We start from the raw sequence: 22350 nt of genomic DNA, 5'->3' as shown, positions 1-22350 counted from the left end.
ATGTTCCATAAAAAAACTTTCCGAAACCTGTATGAACTTGCGGGGACTGTATCGAGCACAGAAATACTTTGTTATACGTCCGACTCATTTTTTGACAAGTTGACAATGTTAAGCATGAGAAGCCAGCACGTTTAAAATTGTAAAGAAGTCCGAATGCATCAAACAGCTTTAAATCACCCGTTTAAGAAAATTATTTTTATTAAAAAATACGTTCAGTACATTAACTTTAGGATCAATCTGAAACAGCTCTTGAGAAACTAGAAGTTTATCACTTACAGTTTCATGAGATCATAATAACATTTCACAGAATCATTACATTACAAACTGAGATCCTTGTAAAAATGTTACTTAAAACAGAAAAACAGAGTGTACCAGCTTTATTGAACATTTCAATGATATTTAATTATTCGGAAACACCTCAGTATAGAGGACAATTCTCACTATTAACTAGTTTTATTAGCATATTATTGCCCAATTGGCTGTTTATTTGTACTTCTAGAGCACAAAGTCTGCATGACCAAACATCCCTAATCCTACCCAATACCCTAAACCAAATAACTTCCTCACTAACTATGAATAAGCAACAAATTAAGAGTTTATTGGGGGAAAAGTCATAGTTAATTGTTTGTTAATAGCGAGAATTGCCCCGTATACGGAAGTGTGTCTGACTATTCATATTTTGTGATATTCTCTTTCAGTTGTTCAGTATGGCTTGGAGACAGTATAGGTATATTTTTGAGCCTATTAATGCAAAATTAAACATTTTCCAGGTACTCAATACTCAAATCTAAAAAAGGTCAGTCAAGACTCAAATGCACATAAAAAAGCCAAATAACAAAATGGTTGGGGTGAGGTGTATACCAAGTTAATGACTTAATTTAATGACTTTAAAAAAGTAAAACATTTCTTATAACAACGAAACTTTGTATTTCTTCATTAGCACTTGTTTACTTTTTCAGAAAGCAGCAAAGATTGCACTCTTAGGGAACAGCTTGCCCAAAGGTTTCACTGTTTACCCATCATCTTGCCAATTCATTTGAATTCATAATGGTGATCATCATCTTTTAAAGCATACCAAGAGACTCCAGTTCCTTGACGAGAACGGTTTTCTTGACATCATCGAAGACGTTACGGATGTTGTTGGTGTCTGTTGCGCAGGTAAAGTGGTAGTATATGTGCTTCCTCTTGCCCTTTTCACGATTCAAAGCTTGTGAAAGGTACATGTTATTGATGTGGTCCATTGCGTCGTTCACATCCCAGCTGCGGCCTGATATCATAATAGGGAGGAGTAAGAAGAGGGTGGACAATAAGAAAAAAAAACATAGAAGTAAGACTTAATATGACCAAAAGACCTGGGTGTGGGAGGAAGACAAAGAAAACAAAAGATGTCAGCGATTGTTTATTTCACCTTAGAAAACCAGTTTATTAATATCAAGATTCAAGAAATCTAATCTGACATGGAAGCTCATGACACATGGTTTGACTTTAGTAACTATAATGTTTTGTAGTAAAACAATATTAACCGAGATATTTGTAGCAAAACTATACAACTGGTAATTAATTTACTCTTAATTTAATGTTTCCTGATTCATTCACAGTTAATACGGTATCATTACATATGGTATAAATCTTATGAGCTTATTAGGTCTATTAAGATGGTTAAAAGTATATTAAACACATAATTCTATATAGTGAGGAGAGTTTATTCATGTATTCAGCAGGGATGTAACAATATAATCGATATCGTTTTAATGCCATAACAAAATTGTCTCAATATTATCGTGGTCACATGACTGTATGAAAGAATAGGTCTTCTGGGCCTAACATAGAGAATGTTCGAAAAAATAATAGATGTCACCTTTGGCAAGGTCCATCTGATGCAATTATTTTATTTTAAAAAAGGGATTTTATTAAGTACTGTACACCAAGTGTTTACAGAACATATCATGAACTTGTGCAAAATACATAGAATACAAAAATGATTAAGTTTGTGAAAAGTAACAGTCTACTGATTTAATTCTTAAACAACCAGATTATCTCTTAAAACATCTCTAAATTGCATCTGGGACCACTTGAAACAGCTGAAACTACAGTCAAAAGGTTTGAGGCCACATTGAATAAACAATGTGTTAAACACAAAATTATTACGTTAAATATTTACTAAAAGGTCACTTTACAAATACTTTTATATGAAATTTATCAACTAATACAACGTGGATAGTAAATTTAGATAATTTAAAATCAAATAAACCCTTAAGTAAAAAAATTGTGATCCTGTTATGATCTTTTGTAGTAATACTACATCTTAGGTTCTTTTAATGGTACATTTACATACAATAAAAATATTTGATACTTTTTTATACCAGTCAATGTAGCTCTCACCCTCATGAACTTTTGAGGTAATCAGCACAGTTTATAATCGATTTATTAGAGATGCACCGATATATCGGCCAATAATCGGTCGATAAAAGCAAATTTTCAGCCGATAGTTTAAAAACAGACTATGATCAGAGCCGATATATACTGTCAATCAAAAGACGACAGGACAATGCTATTCATTTTTGCTCTGTGTGCAGAAAATGTATAGAAACATCACCAGTTTGAAGTTCAAAATTAATAGTCATCATATGAATTAATAACATTCAGAAAGTTAAGAAATAATCATTTATTCTTCAAAATCAGCTATCAGTATCATTGGAAAAATTTAGAATCGAGTCATCTCTACTATTTATTAAGCCTTATATTTTATGTAAAAAAAAAGCACACAAGTCATTTTACTTTGCAAGTACAGTGTAGAGAAGGGCTAGTAAACTCTTATCCTGAGCAAGTGTGTTGGATTAGGGTTTGACTTGGAACTAAAGGACTGGAGTTCACTAGCCCTGATGTAGTGTTTCTCAACCCCCTCGAAACCAAAACCCGCCACCAAAAATATTTGATCGGCTGTGCCGCATTCCTGCAACCTGGGTAGAATTATGACAACTTCCTCATACCTTCAATGTAACCTCACTCGATTGTTTTGATACTGTAGATGAAAGAGTGTCATTCCGACCAGACCTGTGCAAATGTTTTTCCCGTACAACGTTTTAGGTAATTAGGCTCGAACATGATCTACAAATATCAGCATAATCCACCCACTGTAAGGAATTTATCATGAGTGCAGATTCTAAAAGGGCCTTGTTGTAGCCAATGACATTGTGTTAAGCATTCAAAATGTCATTCACCAAAAGTCAATAACAAAGTCTAAGAATTCAAGAAAAGATGAATCAAAAGACAAAGCAAGGAAAGGTTGCATGGCGTTGCACAAGAAACAACACTAAACGGCATCCTTTGTGTATTCCATGTAGGTCCTTTGAAGTAGTTTGACTGCAAATCCAGCGGCCGAAGCGCTAAAACATCCAGAAACATCATAAAAGGATCAGCGTTTCATTGGTGCTTCTTGAAGGGTCTGTTTATAGTACTCCAAACGCCTTCAGAGATGCGATCAGTACAGTGTCTTTCACATCATTGAAAACCTTCCGGATGTTACTGGTGTCCGTGGCGCAGGTGAAGTGATAGTAGATGTTTTTACAGTCCTTGTTCAAAACATTGACGGCCTGCCGTTGATACATCTCTAAGATGTACTCCATGGCCTCTTGCTCGTCCCGACGTTTGCCTGAGGGTGGCACCAAACCACAGAGGAGGGGAGGGGTTAGTACATGCTCGGAAGGAAAGAGTGATTGAACTGGGAGGAGCTTATGCAAATAAAGAGAAGGGAAAAGCTTTCGATGATGTTTAAAATATATCAATATGGGAGCTCAGGGGTCGACGGTGTCGAAGCAGTTCACAATATTCGATCAAAACATTGTCAGTCATTATTTACTCAGCCTCATGTTGTCCCAACCCATAAGGAGTCCTAAAAATCCCTACCCTGGTAGCACACACACATCTAAGAGACGTCTATTAGATGTCTGCATTTACAACTGCTAGACATCTTTTACTATTGTTTGCTCATCTGCAATACGTCTCTGAGATGTCTGAGACTTGATGTCTGTAAGATGTTTATGATTTAGAATGTATGTAAAACTGCCCTTTCTAAGATGTTTTTACACAGCAGATGTTTTCCAGATCTCCAGATCTTTAGTAGACATCTTCCCGTTCGAAACCTATGCTATCTGGGTATTTCCTCATATTTTGACTACGAAAAAAGGTTTTTATTTTTAGATGAGTAAAGGTTGACAGATGCACAGTATTGGGTATATTATGATGGCAGTTGGTACAGGAGCTGTGGAAGAAAGAAACTTGGACCGCTGATTGCATATTAACTTCAAGTGATAAATTCTTGACAATGTTAAATCAAAACCTTTTTCATGTGATTTTGAAGACCATAGAACACTGCCAATTGCTGTCAACTTAGTTTCCTAAAAAGCCAAATATTCCCCTCAAAAACACTATGTGGGTGCAAAAACCCTTTTTCCATACCTTGAAAAGTCGGGAAGTATGTTTGTAGGTCTGATGTCTGGATCTTTTCTGCCAGGATGTCCTTCTTGTTAAGGAAAAGGATGATGGAGGAATTGGCGAACCACGACGAGTGGATGGTGGTGTAGAAGAGCGACAAGCTCTCGTTCATGCGGTTCTGCAGTTAGATAGAGGAAGAGTTTATAGCAGAAGTTTATGGTGCACGAGAGATTACATCATTAATTAGCATAACAAGTAAAGATTGGAAGAGGTGTAATTAGGGTACTTTTCAATCCCTGTTTTTAATAGGATGTTTTTTATTGTGATTATATTTTCAGGACTGTCAGTGGCATACTGTAATGCAAAAAAGTCATTATAATTACTGAAAGTTGTACTGGAATATATAATATGAGATATATAGAATGGGATTGTCATGGATCTATACTGACACCTAGTGATGTTGATGTAGCGTCATTTAAAATCACTAGTTTTCAGTCATAGATGAAATGGGCTGACTTCAGCCATGAAGGTCAGTCATGGTTCATCTATCAAGTTTAAATATGCATCACAACAGTGTTTGTTCCACTGCATTTAATTTACGGCCATTTTAATCAGTATAAATCATAGTGATTTCCATTACTGTTTAAGAGACTCACCTCTTTGTTATTCTCCTCCAGCACCTGGTCATACTCGCTGAGAGATGCTAAAAACATCAGAGACGTCACATTCTCAAAGCAATGGATCCATTTTCGCCTTTCAGACTTCTGGCCGCCTACATCAACGATCCTTAAGAAAAAGAGTCACCTAATAGTAAGATCACTCATTCTTGGAACTTTTTGTTTAAACTAGAAACAATCCACACTTACTGACAGAGCCTATAATTTGCTTTTACTTCCTTGCTGTCATATATCAGACCTGTCTACTGTCTACTTCAGACTTTGTTTGTCTCTTAATCTAACATGTCAATCTAGCTACATTTTAAAAGGTGCTTTCCTATGTAAAAGTCACTGTCCTGATTTTAGGCATTTGCTAAGGTGCCCTGAGTGGGTTGAGCCTGTTCCTATGTGGTTGCTAGGTTAATTTAAGTGGTTTAGTGGTCACACATTTTTTCATCCTGCTTAGGAAAGTTACAACAACTCTCCGCAATTTGTTTTTCATTTCCATCTTTGGTTCTCTTGCCAATAACATGAACAAACAAAACTGGCTATATCGGATGCTAAAGACGGGTGACAGTTCCTGTTTCCTGTTAACAATATGTTCCAAAACGACAGTTTACGGTTAAGGAAACAACCTTTCAGATTATACATCTATGTCATTTGTATGGAAAAGAAGGCAACGTGCCATGATGTCTAAATAATAGCTGCTACTGTGTTTACCTGAGAGTGATCTTCTGCATACTAAAGGAATAGTCATTGATGCCTGTCGTGGGGAATCTCACTCGGAGCACATCCTGAGCCGTAGGGATGTAATCTGTGCCTGCGATACGGTCTAAATTTGTCATAAAGCTGAAAGACATATAAAACATAAATCAAGCATGCCCTTTAAAGGGACAGTTCACCTGAAAGGTCAACATTCTGTTATCGTTAACCTACCCACATGTTGATCCAAACACAAGCCTTTCTTTCTCCCAAGCGACCAAGAAGGTAAATTTACAGTGAGTTCCACACACAAATATACCAAATGGCTTAAGAATGCTTGGAATATAACACTAGGTCACTTAGCTTTTGGTCATTTTGGAGCTCGATAGCACCAGTCCCAATTCACTTTCATTATGAACCGAGGTCTAATTAATGACAGACGTTTGAGGTGACATGTTTGCCATATAAGAGCACAATGAACTTCAAACATTGCATACATTTACATTAAGTCATTTAGCAGATGCTTTTATCCAAAGCGACTAACAAAAAGTTAAGTGAGCAATAAGCAATATGTCACACAGGAGAAATTATACAATAGGTGCCAAGACAAACTTACTAGTTTCAACAAAAGTTAGACCACTACCTACTGAGAGAGAGGATTTTTATTTTTTTTGTCTGTCAAGTATTCACCGAAGAGGTGGGTTTTAAGTAGTTTTTTTAATGTTGTGAGAGATGTGGTTGCCCGGACCGAGTTAGGAAGAATGTTACACCAGGAAGGAGTTTTACTGCCCTAATGAGAAGACACTACAAGACGCCGCTTGTTTGCTGAACGCAGGGATCTTGATGGGGTGTAGGACTGTTGGAGGGTGTTAAAGTATGCCGATGCAGATCCAGTGATAGTCCTGTAGGCAAGCATTAGTAACTTGAATCTGATACGGGCTTCAACAGGTAGCCAGTGGAGAGAGATGAAAAGGGGTGTCACAAGAGCCCTTTTGGGCTGTTGGAAGACGAGGTGTGCTGCTGGTTCTGAACAAGCTGGAGTGGTTTGATAGCCTTTTCGGGAAGACCAGCAAGGACGGCATTGCCTTAAGTTTTTAAGTTGTACATCAATAAAAACATTTAGAACTGTGTGATTGTTATCAAACGAATGTGTGAGGTTTCGAAGTTGCATCATGTTTGCTTTCTGCTTTATTGGTGTTTGTGTAGGAGACGGACGTTTAATTAAATGTCCTGGTTTGTTTGTGTTTCTTATCATGGCAGGACTTTTAGAATTGAAAACATGATCGGACAGCCAGCAGGAGAGAACATGAGAGAGAGAGATCACAGCCAGTGAAGATTAATAAGAACATCCCTTGTATATTTTAAAGGGAACAGAGTAAACAGTACCGATTGAGGGTATGTTAAAAAATGAACATAACAATATATAACGATACTAATAAAATGAGATTCACTGATAGAAGAAAATAGAAGTCATTGACATTTCATGTAATATATTTCAATTTCTATTGTTTGGAACATGCGCGTTTCTCTAAACTCACCGCTTTATTGCCCTCCTATGGCATTATATGGAACTATGTCATGGTTTTCACAGTATGCACATAAATAGTTTATTTAACTCATATACACTTCCAGTCAAAAGTTGACTTCGCTGAAATGTGTTAATTATTTTATAATCTGAAGCTGTATGCTTAAATGTATAAAATTTGTAGACAAAAATATAAAATACTGCATACTGGTTTTTTATTCTAGTAGTTTTATTCATTAGAATAATCTTTTTCAAAGATTACTAAATTTTACTTTACTTGGACCAAATAATGGATAAAAAGCAGGCAATGTATAGATGAAAATGTATTGAATTCTGTTAAAAAATCTTCCCAGATTGAGACCTCAGGAATTTTGAGATGCTAAAATATAACTGTTTTGATTTCTTTTAGATGCTTTTAGTTACAATATATTTCTCAAAGTAACAAATGTAATTTCATGGTTTTGACGAGATTATTCTAAAAGGTGGATACAATGTACAGAACAATGTACAGATGTTTTCTTAAAAAAAATAAAAATAATTTTACCTAGTTGCCTTTATTAATTCTATTATTCAACTTAAAAATCTTAGTTAACACAATGAATTTCTTATTGATTTTTTTGCAGTGAGTCTGTTTATATAAAATATGTTCAAGCTTTCCTGAAGTTCAGTGGTAAGAGCACCGTGCTACCAATGGCATATTCATGGGTTCAATCCCAGGGATAGCACATACTCAGGAACAAATGTATTGTGTAAAATAGTGTTTCTCTACTGGGGGTACGCGGACCCCCGGTGGTCCGTAGCATAATTTGCAGGGGGTCCGTAGAACCCTTTAAAGAAAATTGTTATTATCTTGCATTCAGTGTTTGAAATTAATACCCACCAGACGCAGATAAAAATCAACTGAGTCGGCTATTGTAGTCAAATGAATTGCCATATTGACTGGTTCCTTGTCTTCATAAATTATGTTCACTCACTTTGCAGGGAAGGTTCATGTAAACTAAATCATATTTAATATAGCCTATTGCGCAGCTTCTGCGCATTTCTGTTTCAAACATACCCATCATGCTGCGACATTTAGAGCAGTCAGCCTATAAAACATCACAGCACCACGAGAGAGAGTCGACTGATCTGTTTGCTTTTGAATTGCTCTTGCAGTACTTTGATGTCATATGCCAGGTGGTTCTGCGCACCGTCGAATAAAGTCCTACACGCCTATTTTCATTGAAGCACCATGCATTACCACATTCATGAGGTTAAAGGACTCGTATGAGCACTTTCAACATGTTGGTTTGATTTATTAGGGTCTTCATGAAATGTCTGGAACAGATTTTGCTTAAAAACCCTCAACGGCTGTGTAAACAAAACCTTTTTGCCTTATCAAAAACATCTATGCTCACAGCAAACCATTTTGGTGTATGTCTCTTTAAATAATAATGAGTACTGCAATCGTTTAGCTATATTATATTTCCTGAACTCCCCGGTTAGTTTTGTTTTAAACGTCTCAAATCATTCATCCTGTGACTAAAAAATGTGTCACAGCAAACAATGCATCCTAGTAATGCGATCACGTTGTGCGTGTATGCTTGCCTTAAACTGACGGAAGGCACACCTGCAGATCTCAAAGTAATTACGTACATTTTAGTGCTTGTCATTCACAAGTTATACAGACACAACTTGAGAGCATAACTAGTATGCTCTGTTTGCTGTGACAGATTTTTTAACCCGAGGACAAAGGATTTGAGACGTTTAAAACGAAACTAACCACAGTGTACATTCCTGTTCATTAGCAAACAAACAGCTTGCCGCAGCCGAACATATTAACTCACATAATGTATTAACATACATATAGCTAAACTCCAAGTGGCCATTTGCCAAATAACGTATAAATATAGAGTAAGTTTAACACTTGCTTTAGGTGTTCTATTTAGTCTGTGAGTGATTTAGCTCTCTTCGCTATCATATTCTAATGTTATCCTCCAATATATACGATACATGTTAAATATTTCTTACTTCGGCAGCTTTGTCTCGTTCAGTTGGTCTCGATCCCTCTTGAGGAACAACTTTGAGTAGCTAATACTGCTTGTACTGTCCCAGGCCGATAAAGTTACTTATGGTTTCTGAGGGATTTCCACTAAAAATAAAATAAATCCACTCCTGTCTCGTATCTTACCAGGTTGGGACTCCTAACAAATAGTGTAAATTAAGGGGCGGTAACATTATAATAAGAGCCTCCCTTTACGTCACAACAGGAGCGAAATCTAAACGTCTCGATTCCTTACACGCTTTGAGGGAAAGGAAGATCAAAACAAACCTACTGAGTTCTTGTTTTTCACGTTTTCTGAGATAAAAGATGCACCGGGGACCCGATTATAGCACTCAAACACAGAAAAGTTTTCATCCGATGAGCCCTTTAAACTATAAGCAATAAACCGTAATGTATCAGTTTCTCCTCATCAGTTCAACACACGAATCGATCAGAACTCAGAAGTGTAACTAGTGTGTGAAAGTGTGGATGTGCAAACAGCAATCTTTGTTAGATCACTCATTTGTTTCCCCTACTATGGCGAGGGAGATGACACCAGGCAAATTGGGCTCTTATTCGGAGCAGTTTCGCGCCAGATCGTTTGTAAGGAATACGTCAGGTCAGGTGCACTCCTGATAAAAGTTTAAACTTATTTTTATTTTATTTTTATTGAACAATGGATAGCCTCTTTAACAAGTTGCTAAATCTGTTATTATTTACTTGTTTTTAATCATATGTTCAGATATTTAACATTATATAATGGTTTCTTATAACAGTAACTGATCAATAATGTTTGGAACAAATCCTTGTTGACAAATTAATGTCAAAAGAATAAATTGGGGTTGAGTGTGTTTATACTGTTGGAGATGCTATAAATAAGTGTTTTGGCAACGTAATTGTGATTAAATGTTCACATGTCATTTTAAGTTAGGTTTACATTTATTGATTAAACAAATATACAATTTTGCCTTTTCTAATCTCTCCATTTTCCTAATTCAGTGGAAATATGTTGTTGTGCTGGAGAAAGAAAATGGGATGGGGTGTGAGCGTAGGGGTTGGGGGTCCATGAGGATGCTTTGAGATATGATAGTGTCCAGTACTCAAAAAAGGATGAAAACCACTGGTGTAATGCAATGCAATCGCTTTGGATAAAAGCGTCTGCTAAATGCATACGTGTATGTAAATGTAAATATTTGTTTAAAATCAGTGTTTTGATATTAGAAACACATCACCTTAAAAAATGATACGTCATTAAATAATAGTACTTTTTTTAGTACAGTTTGTTGGTTAATATAAAGGGTGACAACCCCTTAAGCCATGACTCACTATAAGCACAACATAAAGTGTTGTGTTGTCTTTTTAAAACAAAAATACAGAGGAAGCTCCCTGTACTATATTTCTTACATTTTAAACATACTTACTATTCTGTAGAGTCCATTAACTGGTACTCTCGACGACGTCTGTAACAGTTCTTGATACCCGGGTCAGCCCAAAGTCGCCGAATAGCTTCAACATACATTCTGTTTAATTGGGTCACATGGATTATTTCCACCTGTTGAAACTGTTGACTGTACACCTAAAGACATAAAAAGGAACATTTGAGGTTATAAAAACAAATGACTGTTTTCCTATTTAGTCACGCTATCTGAAAGGGGAAGTGCCACAGCTATTGTATTTAAACCATTTAGGTGATGGCTTTGGCGTACACAGTAAATCAATTATTAATAATGACTACATCATATTTTGGGTTCTGATGATATTGAACCCCTTAGATATATATCTCTGGTCCCTTCATTGATGTAAAGTCTATGTGAATGTTTGCCACCTGCTTATGTTTACATCAATAATGTTACTGTAACCTAAGAAAAAAGTCATTTAAAGTCATTGTGTGAAATCAAATTCTCAAGGATGAGAATAAAATCTGTGGTACCATTACTTTGCGGCTAATACACAGGCATCAAAGTAAGAATTATTATATTTTAAAGGGTTTATTCACAGGGGTTTTACAAACGAGCCGGTCACCTCATTCTGTGGGTTGCCGTAAGGAATCTTTAGGGTGGTCATAGCCCCTGTCAATGCCTTCATAGCAGTGAAGATATTCTGGAAAACCAATTTAGCATACGCACGTCTGTCTTCTTCCGAAAACCCCTTTCCGTGAATGATCCTCATTTGTTTAATAAAAGTCGTCTTCCCACTTTCTCCAGTGCCTAAATTAATAAGAAAAAACGTAAACAGGGCGGGGCAAGAACAACAAACAACTTTTCACAATGGGATTGTACAGTGCAATCAAGTCATGGCATGACATAAATGGAGAAAATGCATGCGAGGTACAAACAATGGTGTATCCCGAAACCACTCCTTCTGCTAAAATGCTTAAGTTTTTTCTCGTGCATGCTGGAATGTTATCTGCCCTGTTAACAAAGAGGCAACAAAAAGCAATCTTTAGTATAGTCATGCAGTGCAGAGAAGCATGTGGTCCAGCGTGTTTGGATGCCTTTATATATGGGGTGTCGTGCACTTTGGGAGAATTCCTTTGGTTGTCCATTTACATGTCTGAAAATATTTCTGTTCTTTTTGAAAATTAATGGACAGTGATTTAACTAGACAGGCGTTAACAAGTTATTCGTGACTCATGGCAGTCCTCAGTTAAATCAATGTTTCTCAAAGGGCAAATATTTGACGGGCAAACAACCTCTCACCACATTAAATCAGTGTAAAAGGGCAAAGCATGAGAGTGAATGGAATATTAAAGAATTCCCATTTTTAACTACTTAACGTCAATACAAAATGCACAAAACGTGCATGAACGAACCAGACGCTTTGTAACATTGCAAAACATGAGAAAATTCCAGACACTGTTATGTCCCGATCTACATGACCTATCAGGAATGTGTCCGCCATGGGACATCAACTTTTAGATAAGAGATCAAACACACAGTACCAAACTGGCCATTTACAAACATTGTACTGAATACTATGACATGTCAAGCGTGTTCTGTGGTGTGACAAGGTAGACTTCTTTTTTGACGTTTTTGAGCAGCATTTTAGGAATTCTCGCATAATCGTCCGTCTCCGTTACAATCTTGGACTTTTAAAAGGAAAGGTTGAAAGGTGGATTAAAATCTAACAAATTGCGACCAGTTGCAACACCAAAACAATGCTTTTATCATTTTACATCTTACATTTTAAGCTACATCCTTGCTATTGAATGAAGGATGTGGCTATTATTTGTCATATTTCATAATTCAAAGATTACATTTAATCTGATGAAATACTTTTCATCACATAATTGTGAATGCCTCAGTAATCCAGTAAACCTAAGGATTACACAAACAACGATGTTATGCTCTCGAATTGGCCTTTTAGTTTTTCATTATTGTGTATATACAATTTAAAACGTCTAAACGTCTGAATAATCTCACCCAATAAAAGTATTTTGATCTCTCTGCGTTCTCTTTTCTTCTGCTCCGCCAGGACGCGTTTTATTTCATTGTGCACCGCGATAGCGCTCCTCTCTTCTTCAGACAGGCAACAGGTGCACAACCTCCAGCACTGTATACAGCAGCCCCCCATCTCCCCTATGGAACAAAAAAAGATGTATATGTAGGCTTCACAAAGTAAATGTATTTCTTTGGCCGACATGGTAACTAATGTATCAAGTTACAAAGTATGTGTTGTAATGCATAACACTCATGCGTAAAGTTCCGGGAAAAAGCATTTATTGCGTATTTTGATGTTAGTTGAGGTCTTTGTAAAACCCAAACATTTTTCAATATCTCTGACCTAATGAGAATAAAAACACGAAACACCCATTTTCACATTTTGAAAAGTAAAAACTTTCATAAACATGAAGCGCGATGAATCCCTCACCTGCATTCGTCGTCACACCTGTACGGGGTCTTTACGTTTACGAAACGCGATGCATCTTTTCAGCCGCACTGTTTAGGCTAAAACCCCTTATTTCTGTCAAAGTTCTTCCACAAGTTTCCACAAACAGTTATCCAGAAGCCTCTGTAAACGTTACATCATTCTCTTCGCTTTTCAAAGCTCTGCCTGCAATTGAGGAAAGTCTTTGACGCGGACGTCTCTGCTAAGCGAAAGCATACAAGAATGGACTGCGTCTCAAAACCTAGTGAGCTTCCTACCTAGACAGCAGTTTTCGGCATCTTATGGACGCAAAGGATGCGTGCTTGGTAACAAATTTCTTTGTTCGCCGTAACGAAAGAAACGCGCAGGGTTCTCGAGGTGTGAACCAACAGTGAAGACGCGCCCGTCACGCGTACACAAAGCAATAGGTACAAAATAGTACACAGTGAGTGAATACAAGAACGCCTCTCGTGTTAACTCCCATTTAGACGTGCTCTGAGTCAGCACTTCTAAGTACTCTCTAAAACAGAATTTTGGCAGTAAATCTCACAAATCGAGGCAGCATACTAGGTTTTGTGACACTGTCCTTGAAAATGCGTTTTAAGGACCAAAGCTTCATAAATGCTTAAGTGTCTGGCCTACTAGTTTTACTACACCTTATAGTTTCCAAAAGAAAGCTAACAACTCAATTATAAAACTTTAAAAGTTGTATTGGATTAACTACAAGTAATGACATGAATGTGAGTTTACATTGCTTACAGGTAGACGTTTAAGCCATGAGCTCTTGTAAGCATTAAACTGAGGAAAAAAATACAATTAGGGCAAAATAAATGATGAGAATCTGTTTCAGAAGTCAAAACTGGAGTTAACTTCTTGAATAGCTGTGCAGGTATTTGACACTCCTATTTCTTGTGGTCATTGTGGATTTCAATCCTTTGTCCTGCCCGGCAGAACCGGTTTATCGAGTCATTCATGAGCGATATGAGATTGCTCACACACCGCCTGTTGCCATAGGAACCAGGTGAGTGAAGTATGCCAAAGTCCTAAAGAGATACAATCATATAATTTTTTTTTTAAAGAATTTTTGTGTATTCACGTCAACCAGAGCACAGTTATTAAATAGATTAAATGATATTGTAAAAGTTGAAAAAGCTTCAGAGTTGAGCTGAATTCTCAAACAAAGTCCCATGTTGCCTTCTTTAATCTATTTATTTATTTATTTATCTTGCTTTGTTGTTTTATGAGATTACCACGTGCTTCCATCAAATAGTAAAACAAATGGCTTCTGTGTTTTACATAAAAGAGCTAATTTCACATCACAAGTACTATTTTAATTATAAAGTTAACGGATTATAGGACCAAAAATGATGTTTTGTTGGTGCACAATTCTGTGGACACAAATACTAATTGTTTGAATAAATAAAGACAAGTATAGACGGTTTTAGTGGCAACAACATAAAGGTTTCGTGGACCAGACTTAACTTCCGGTAGACCTCCACAAAGAATCAATAACTGTTGGGTTGTTTCAATTTAATACAATGAATAAAATATGAATATAATTGAAAATAAAATACATTTTTACATAACCAAACACAGACTGTAAATTAACTTAACAAGCTATTGTATATAGGCCTAAGTAGGCTAATGGCATAACTGGGGTATGTGGAGTGAACACTGTTGCTAGTTGTCCTCACTTTATTGCTTGTAATGTGGGCCAAGAACAGCTCAGATTTCACTGAGAGACTGGCGCCACCTACAGACCACAACAAAAACAAGCAAACAAAACTTTGACGCGCAAGTATAAAATGACATAAAAGTGCTGAAATAATACTTGACCAAGCAAATGCTCAAAGGACGTTGACTGCTATTGTGTTCAGTTATGCAGAGCAAATCAAAACAAGGTTTACAGTAAATTTGGCTTGTGCATAACAAAAGTCAATATTGTTGTTGATGTTAGCACAGGTTGTTAGTTAGCCTATTCTTTCATTTTACAGTCAAGTGGCATCTTCCATTTGATTTCAACCTTTTAAAAACATGTTTTTTAATGGATTCAGTGTCAAATCTACAATTTTTTTTAAACCAAACCCGCTTTGACCCCTGGTTGTCATAAGCATGTGGTTGTATTGAGAATGTGTATGACTCTTGCTCTTTATTGAATTATTTCCTGTAGAGAATATATGTAGCCTATTCTCTGTCTTGTTATGGACTAAATAGTCATGAGATGTTGTTGGTTGCCATGCTGAGATTGTTTTTGAACAAGATCTCTCTGTGTCTGTATTTCCCAGTTAAACAGATCATATTCTGCTCATGTGCTCATAGAAATTAGTCTGGAAACATGGGTAGCCATTCGGTGTCATAATAATCCCTATAGATGTATTTTAGATCTTTAGATGATTTTTTGTGACACTAAAATGTTGATGTAAAAATAATCCAAGTTCTTACGTATTTTATCCTTCAATGTATTAGTGATGACAACTCTTTGTGCTATATTAAATGTATATATTTCAGCTTCAGTGCCGACATCTGGAAATAGAGTGATACACCTGCGAACATTACAATCTAGGCTAGCAATGTATATCCAAAGCAACACAACATTTCACATGATCTGTGCATTGTAATTTATAAATAACAACCTCCACTTTTAAGTAGTATATATCTTTAATATTTTTCTCTGGAGTCAATAATACAAACATACAATAAAAGAGGGAATGTGTAAGAGTTGAATGATGCTTTAATTCAACAAAATCTGCCAAGTTTTCTGTCAGTCTGTTTATTTAAACCCATCACACTGTTTGGGAAATTATAAAAATATTAATCAAAAAGTAAGATTACAGATGCATAATACATTTCACACCATCCTTTATGTATTCAGCGTAGGTCTGTTAACGACATTAACATAAAACAAAAGGGAGATCTGTGCTTTTACATCCAGAAAAGGTTAGCACTTCTTGGGCCAGTTTAGAGTACACCAATTCTTCTTAAATTATAGTCAAGTATGCTTTGTTTAATAATATTGAAAACCTTCCGCATGTCATCGAGGTCCATGGCGCAGATGAAGTTAGGGTAGATGTGTATATGGTTGTTGTTCTCAACATTGACAGCCTGCTGCATAAACATCTCTGCGATGTACTCCATGGCTTCCTGCGCGTCCTGACGTTTGCCTGAGGGTGGCAGTATTTAGTAGTGGAATATGTTTCACTGACAGATTCTGTCTTTACCATCATGTTGCAAAACACCCATGTGATTAAAATCATTTAATTGTTAAATGGGTTTGGTATGGAAGCCCATTTCCCTTACGTGATAAAAAAATCTGCCTCTAAAAAGTCGTAATTGTGAGATTGAGTTTATGATTTAACGTGCACATGCGCAGTGAAGCCAGGACACCGCACACTGGTGACATCGGCTGGTTAAAATGGTGTAAATGCATCTCAGTGGTTTTATAAACCTATTTGGATTGGTTATATATTTATATATTTTAGTCATTTGTTCTCAGTTTTCGGAGATTTAGGAAATCACTGACAAAGAAACTGATCCATGGGATTAAAGGTTGTAAATGACCATGTGTTGATTTTTGTCTCTGCTGATTTTTTTTTTTTTAATTAAAGTTAAATAATTCACTTGTTGGCCAAAATAAGTCTCAATTACAAAGCAATTTATTGCTGGTGTGCCTGTCATTTGGTTATTGAAGCTTCCAGGGCAGACATCCAAATGCATCCCCAGACACATAATAATAGAACAGGGTACAAAAAATATACAAAATAAATAAAATATCATTTTAAATAGACAATTGTATATAAGGTAATATACTTTATGGAAAATTGATTTTACCACAGGGCAACAGTTCAATGGTGTTGTGTCCAGGTTGTATCAAGTCTGTAATGCACTTTACAAGAGTGGGAAAGAAAGCACCAATGATCTTTTTAGCAGTCTGTACTATCCGTTCTTGTCTACTTGTGATCAACTGAGTAGCCGAGGCAAACCTGACAGGGATTAAAGCGCACAGAACAACCTTTGTTGGGCCCTATGTGGGTCTCCCACTTCAGGTCCTTTGAGATGGTGGAGCCCAGCAACCCGAGGCAATTGCCAAACAATTACAAAATACTGTGCGTTTTGGGCCATATGACATGTACAATGTATATCGAATCCTTTCAACAAAAAATCCACGAGCTACTGAAAGGTATTTCAATGGTTCCTATCTACCAGGTTACATTCAAACTGCTGAAGCCAACAAACTACCAGTGAAAACCCAGATAGGTATTATATTCAAGAGTGTTTCTGCATGGTTTAGTAATACCACAGATTTGTGAAACTATCACTTAAATGCATAATTTTTGATGAATGATTTTGGAGGGCAAAAAATACACTGCCGTTTAAAATTTATAAAACTCTTGACTGAAAAGTTTTTCATGATTTTAAAATCTTTTCATCTGAAGATGTATGTTTAAATGTTTGAAATTACTTTTGTGGACAAACTTTAAATTGTGGCAACATATTAATTTATTTTATTAGACGACAAAAATTTTAGACCGAATAAAAAAGCAGCCAAGAAATGCCCATAGATAAAAATTTGCAAATACTATTGAAAAATCTTTCAAGAAGCTGCTCGATGATGCCAATTTGGGAAACGGTGGCTACTTTGAATATGCTACGTATATTTTAAGTCCCTGCATATAGTTTTAATTTTAATCTGGATGCTTTTAAACATAATTGCTAGATACAGTTATGATGAATAATATGATTATAAAATGTGGCCTGTCAATTTGTAGTATTTAAGTAACTTTTCAGTTTCTGTTTAACTAATTTTTCTGTTTGATTTGGCTTCTAAAATGGATCAGTTGGATCAGTTCAAAGCAAATTAATCTGGTTGGCTGCAACGGATGTTGCCAACATGCATTGTCTTGCCTGCCCTGCGCATGTTATTAATCTCATAATTATGACTTTTTATCTCATAATTATGACTTTTTATCTCATAATAAAACTTTTAATCTCACAATTTCGATCTCACGATTATGACTTTTTAGAGCCTGATTTTTTATCACTTATCACGCGGAAATGGGCTTCCATAGTTTGGACTTCCATAGTATGGGGTGTCTAGGTTGGTGCAGAACCTCTTTCTATCATACCTTGGAAATCCGGAAAGTAGGTTTGCATGTCTGATGTCTGGATCTTTTCTGCCAGGATGTCTTTCTTGTTTAAGAAAAGTATGATTGAGGACTTGGCGAACCACTGCGAGTGGATGGTATTGTAGAACAGTGACAAGCTCTCTTTTATGTGGCTCTGCGTTCAGAAAGAGCAAAGAGGAAGAGATTACAGCACATGTTCATTAGACAGATGTTTTCTTTATGTTTGTGCATTGGGTCAAGATAATGTCACAATAAAAAAAAGGAAGGTACAGATAAGGATACAATAAAACTCACCTCTCCGTTATTCTCTTCCAGGCGCTGGTCATACTCACTGAGGGAAGCTAAAAATATGACACAATCAAAATCCTCATAGCAATTGATCCATTTTTGACTTTCTGACTTTTGACAGCTGATTTCAACAATTCTTTCAAAGAAAGAGTTAAGGGAAAGAAGTTAAGTTAACGTTTACAGCAACATTGTTCAGTATAGCCCCCGACAGCAGGGTATTTATTACTGTACCTGATGATGATCCTCTCCACATAAAAGGAACACTCACTGCTGGTGCCAAATTTCTGAATCATTTGCACATCCTGGTATGTGGGGATGTAGTCTGTGGCCGCAATACGGTCTAAATTTGTCATCAAGCTTAAAAACATAAGCATATATATTATTAAGTAAAAATTATTTAACTTTGCAGTAAATGGATAAAAGACACCATGAGGTTTGAGTTTTTTTCAAACAATTACTCTCGTATGTATCTAAATGTATTATTATAAAAGAGACAATATGCCTCTGTTAGGTGTTTTTTAGAACTGTCTTATAGTTGCAATAATGATCGGCTGGATGTACAATATCCTTTTCATCTTAACCATACTTACTATTCTGTAGAGTCTGATAGCTGGTACTCACTACGGCGACTGTAACACAATTTGATGCCTCTGTCATGCCAAAGTCGATGTATAGCTTCAACATTCATTCTGTTCAATTGTGTTATCTGTTCTATGTCCACTTCCTGAAACTGTTGGGCATACATCTAAAGGAAAAAACATTATTTTCCTATAATCTTATATGAAATAAGTTGAAACCAGCTTCATTTAGTCACCTCATTCTGTGGGTTGGCGTAAGAAATCTTCAGGCTGGTCATAGCTCCCGTCAATGCATTCATAGCCATGAAGACATCCTGGAAAACCCGTTTAGCATACACATGTTTTTCTTCTTCAGGAAGAACATTTACATCATGAACGATCCTAAAATGTTTAATGAAAGTCGTCTTCCCACTTTTTCTGGGTCCTAAATGTAAAAATGGAGGGTTTTATTGTCAGCTTTTTATTTTCAGATGTTTCCTTCATTGCTAGTTTCTTCTTACTAGAGAACATTTTCGCATGCGCACTTTTGAGAAAAGAGCACTTAAACTTATGGAAATACATTACCGAAAAATGAATGGATCTGGGTTGGCATATATGTGGCTATATTAGGCAATATGAATCCTTTTTTAAATGTAAAATTCACGGAATAATCTTACCTGATAAAAGCACTTTGATCTGTCTGCGTTCTGCTCTCTTATGCTTCCCCAGCTCGAGATTAATTCTATTATGTACAGTGATAGCGTTCCTCTCCTCCACAGATAAGCAACAGGAGCACCTCTTGTAGCACCATCTCCAACAGCCTTCGGTCTTCCCTAGTACAAAAAATGAACATTCAGATTTCAAGTGCGCCAAGCCATTTATTCACTTTTAAAGACATCACTCACCTGGGTTCATTGTCACACCCGTATGTGGAGTCAATGCGTATAAGAAACACGATCCATTCTCTTTCCCTAACCTAGGGTCAATAAAAGAAAGTATTTTAACGTGAGTTGCTCTTTAAATTGAAATAGCATGCCATGACTCACAACAGGTTTTGAGACACAATGAAGACTTCTCAATGGAATACACCCTAAGCACAGCATTTATATTGGTCTCTTCTGGTACAGTGGTAAATATTCAGCTATTTTGAACAGTCTTCTGTAGATACTACCTATGGGCTATTTGATACCTTTTGTAGTTTACAAGAGCTAGTTACAGCTTACAACAAATCTATAGCTGTATTTGATTTCCGAACATTGACTATAAAATAATTGTGCACAGCCTAGATGGGGCTGTGAGCTCTTGTAAGAATTAAATTATGGAATTACCTGCAGTTAAGGTGAAGAAAAATTCAAAAAGAATAGCTGACAGTCCTCTGTCTTGTGTGTGTTTTCTATCTGTGGATGTCAAACTTTTCTCTTTACGGGCCTCACAGATCCAGTTTTTCAAGTCACAGACAGTGAGATTACCTCTGTCACATGTTGCCATGGGAACCAGGTTTGGCAACATGTTTGTAGTATTTGTGTGTTTCTGTCTTTTAAAAGGAATTGACAATTAAGAGCGCCATTTTTAAATTAGGTGAAAGACAGAATAACATTTAAGAAATTTGAGAAATTAATATTGTATTTTTGACACTGCTGCATATTTTATATTTTAATATTTTAAGAATATACATGTTATACAGTATACAGAATATATAATTCCAGAAATTCTATTTAGATTAAAAAATAAAGATTGTTATGATTATTCAGTTTAAATATATAAAAAATGTTTTTTTACCAAAATAACAAAAGATTTTTGGCTCTTTGCGTTGTGAAAAACAATCGCATTAGATATTGTAAACTGAAAATACACTCAAGTTTCTAAAAAAAACAATTTTGTCATCTACTGGACACAATTGCTATATCATAACTGTATATACTTAGATTTGTAATGATTATCTTAACCAAAATTGAAAATATCTGGGGGACCCCCAGTTAAATATACATGATGTAAATGTTCATAAAACTTCTCTCCAAAGCATGGTATTGACGTCAGTGTCCGAATTCACTCCATACACTTCTTCCTCAAAAAGTCAAGAACTTAAGACAAGACAGGTTGTATAGCACAACGAAGCACATGTTTTCTCCATTCCAAGTAAAGCTATACTGCTAATTTGATTGTAATCCAAAATCTTAAATCACTTAAAAATCCTGAAAAATGACCGCTTCATTGTTGCTTCATGGACCAGTTTAGAATACTCTGTTTGTCTTCAGACTATTGCAAAGTACAGTGTCTTTCACATCATTGAAAACCTTCCGCATGTTACTGGTGTCTGTGGCGCAGATGAAGTGAGAGTAGATGTTTTTACTCTCCCACTTCTCAACATTGGTGGCCTTCTGTTTGTATAACTGAACTGGCTTCTTCCAAATCTTGTGGTTTACCTAAGGATGTCAAACCACATGTGTGGGCCGGGAATATTACACAGAATGATTGAACTTGGAGGAGCACATGTGTGCAAAGTATGCAAATTAAAGATGCAGAAAAAAAAAGGCAAGCATGAGAAGCCGACTAATTGAAAATCTGTGAAATCACTATACCTAAAAGCTTTTCTTTGTGAATTAATATTTCGCTTGAGAGTCATTAAAGCTTTATGATTTATTTTTATATTCCCATTCTTAAGTATTACATGGGACAATTTGGACAATACCTTGGAAATTTGGGAAGAACGTTTGCAGGTCTGTCGTCTTGATCTTTTCTGCTAGGTTGTCCATCTTGTTTAGGAACAGTATGACGGAGGAAGTGGCAAACCATGGCTGGATGATGGTGTCGAAGTGCAACAAACTGTCCATAATTTTGCAGCAAGAATAGCACTGTAGGTGGGTCATTCTATAATTATAGGTATTTTCATGTCTTTAAGAAAAAATTATGAGGATGAAGATTTCAATGATCAAGCTATTGTAGCATTGCAGTTACAAAGCACATGATGCACTTTGGGTTTTTCAGAGTCAGAATTTAATATATTGTCATCAATATGAAGCAGTGCTTTTTCTCCAAGAGCAAAATTATATTTTTCCCGATCACACACACCAGAAAAAAAACATCAAATAAAAGTAACATAGTGGAGAATAGCAAACATACATGCTATTTTTATGCATGTATTTCACGTCAAGTCAATCGAGCCACATGTGATTCT

The 22350-nt window shown here is 36.1% G+C and overlaps 2 protein-coding genes across 4 annotated transcripts; both read right to left on the bottom strand.

Annotated features, from left to right (window-relative positions):
* Positions 1-180: 180 nt before the first annotated feature.
* Positions 181-13627, bottom strand: LOC130429528 (guanine nucleotide-binding protein subunit alpha-11-like). Of its 3 annotated transcripts, XM_056758146.1 has the most exons (9): positions 13486-13615; positions 13211-13393; positions 12763-12918; positions 11363-11547; positions 10762-10916; positions 5811-5939; positions 5091-5220; positions 4459-4612; positions 1275-3652 (listed from the first exon to the last, which is right to left on the bottom strand). In XM_056758146.1, exons 3-9 carry the CDS (start codon positions 12911-12913, stop codon positions 3450-3452), a joined length of 1107 nt encoding a protein of 368 aa, XP_056614124.1. In that variant the 5' UTR covers positions 12914-12918; positions 13211-13393; positions 13486-13615; the 3' UTR covers positions 1275-3449. The 3 variants fall into 3 exon arrangements, with proteins under 3 accessions (XP_056614123.1, XP_056614124.1, XP_056614122.1); XM_056758145.1 differs by lacking the exon at positions 1275-3652 and adding an exon at positions 181-1267 and having other exon boundaries at positions 13211-13627; XM_056758144.1 differs by having other exon boundaries at positions 13211-13627.
* Positions 13628-15822: 2195 nt separating this feature from the next.
* Positions 15823-20594, bottom strand: LOC130429527 (guanine nucleotide-binding protein subunit alpha-14-like). Its single transcript, XM_056758143.1, has 9 exons — positions 20504-20594; positions 20081-20151; positions 19853-20008; positions 19433-19620; positions 19209-19363; positions 18850-18975; positions 18625-18754; positions 18331-18484; positions 15823-16368 (listed from the first exon to the last, which is right to left on the bottom strand). The coding sequence occupies exons 2-9, from the start codon at positions 20088-20090 to the stop codon at positions 16166-16168; spliced, it is 1122 nt and encodes a 373-aa protein (XP_056614121.1). The 5' UTR covers positions 20091-20151; positions 20504-20594; the 3' UTR covers positions 15823-16165.
* Between the last annotated feature and the right edge of the window lie 1756 nt (positions 20595-22350).

This window comes from Triplophysa dalaica, chromosome 10 (assembly GCF_015846415.1).
Source record: "Triplophysa dalaica isolate WHDGS20190420 chromosome 10, ASM1584641v1, whole genome shotgun sequence".
Classification (NCBI taxonomy): domain Eukaryota; kingdom Metazoa; phylum Chordata; class Actinopteri; order Cypriniformes; family Nemacheilidae; genus Triplophysa; species Triplophysa dalaica.
This window is presented reverse-complemented; position numbering and strand designations above follow the sequence as displayed.

Excerpts from the sequence above, each read along its gene's own strand:
- LOC130429528 (XM_056758145.1), bottom strand. The coding sequence starts at position 12,913 with ATGGGGGGCTGCTGTATACAGTGCTGGAGGTTGTGCACCTGTTGCCTG. Across the intron at positions 5,940-10,761 it reads TTAATGGACTCTACAGAATA|CTTTATGACAAATTTAGACC; the intron begins GTAAGTATGTTT and ends TATGTCTTTCAG. Across the intron at positions 4,613-5,090 it reads TGGAGGAGAATAACAAAGAG|AACCGCATGAACGAGAGCTT; the intron begins GTGAGTCTCTTA and ends ATCTAACTGCAG.
- LOC130429527 (XM_056758143.1), bottom strand. Across the intron at positions 19,621-19,852 it reads GATCAAAGTGCTTTTATCAG|GACCCAGAAAAAGTGGGAAG; the intron begins GTAAGATTATTC and ends TTTTACATTTAG. Across the intron at positions 18,976-19,208 it reads CTATCAGACTCTACAGAATA|CTTGATGACAAATTTAGACC; the intron begins GTAAGTATGGTT and ends TATGTTTTTAAG.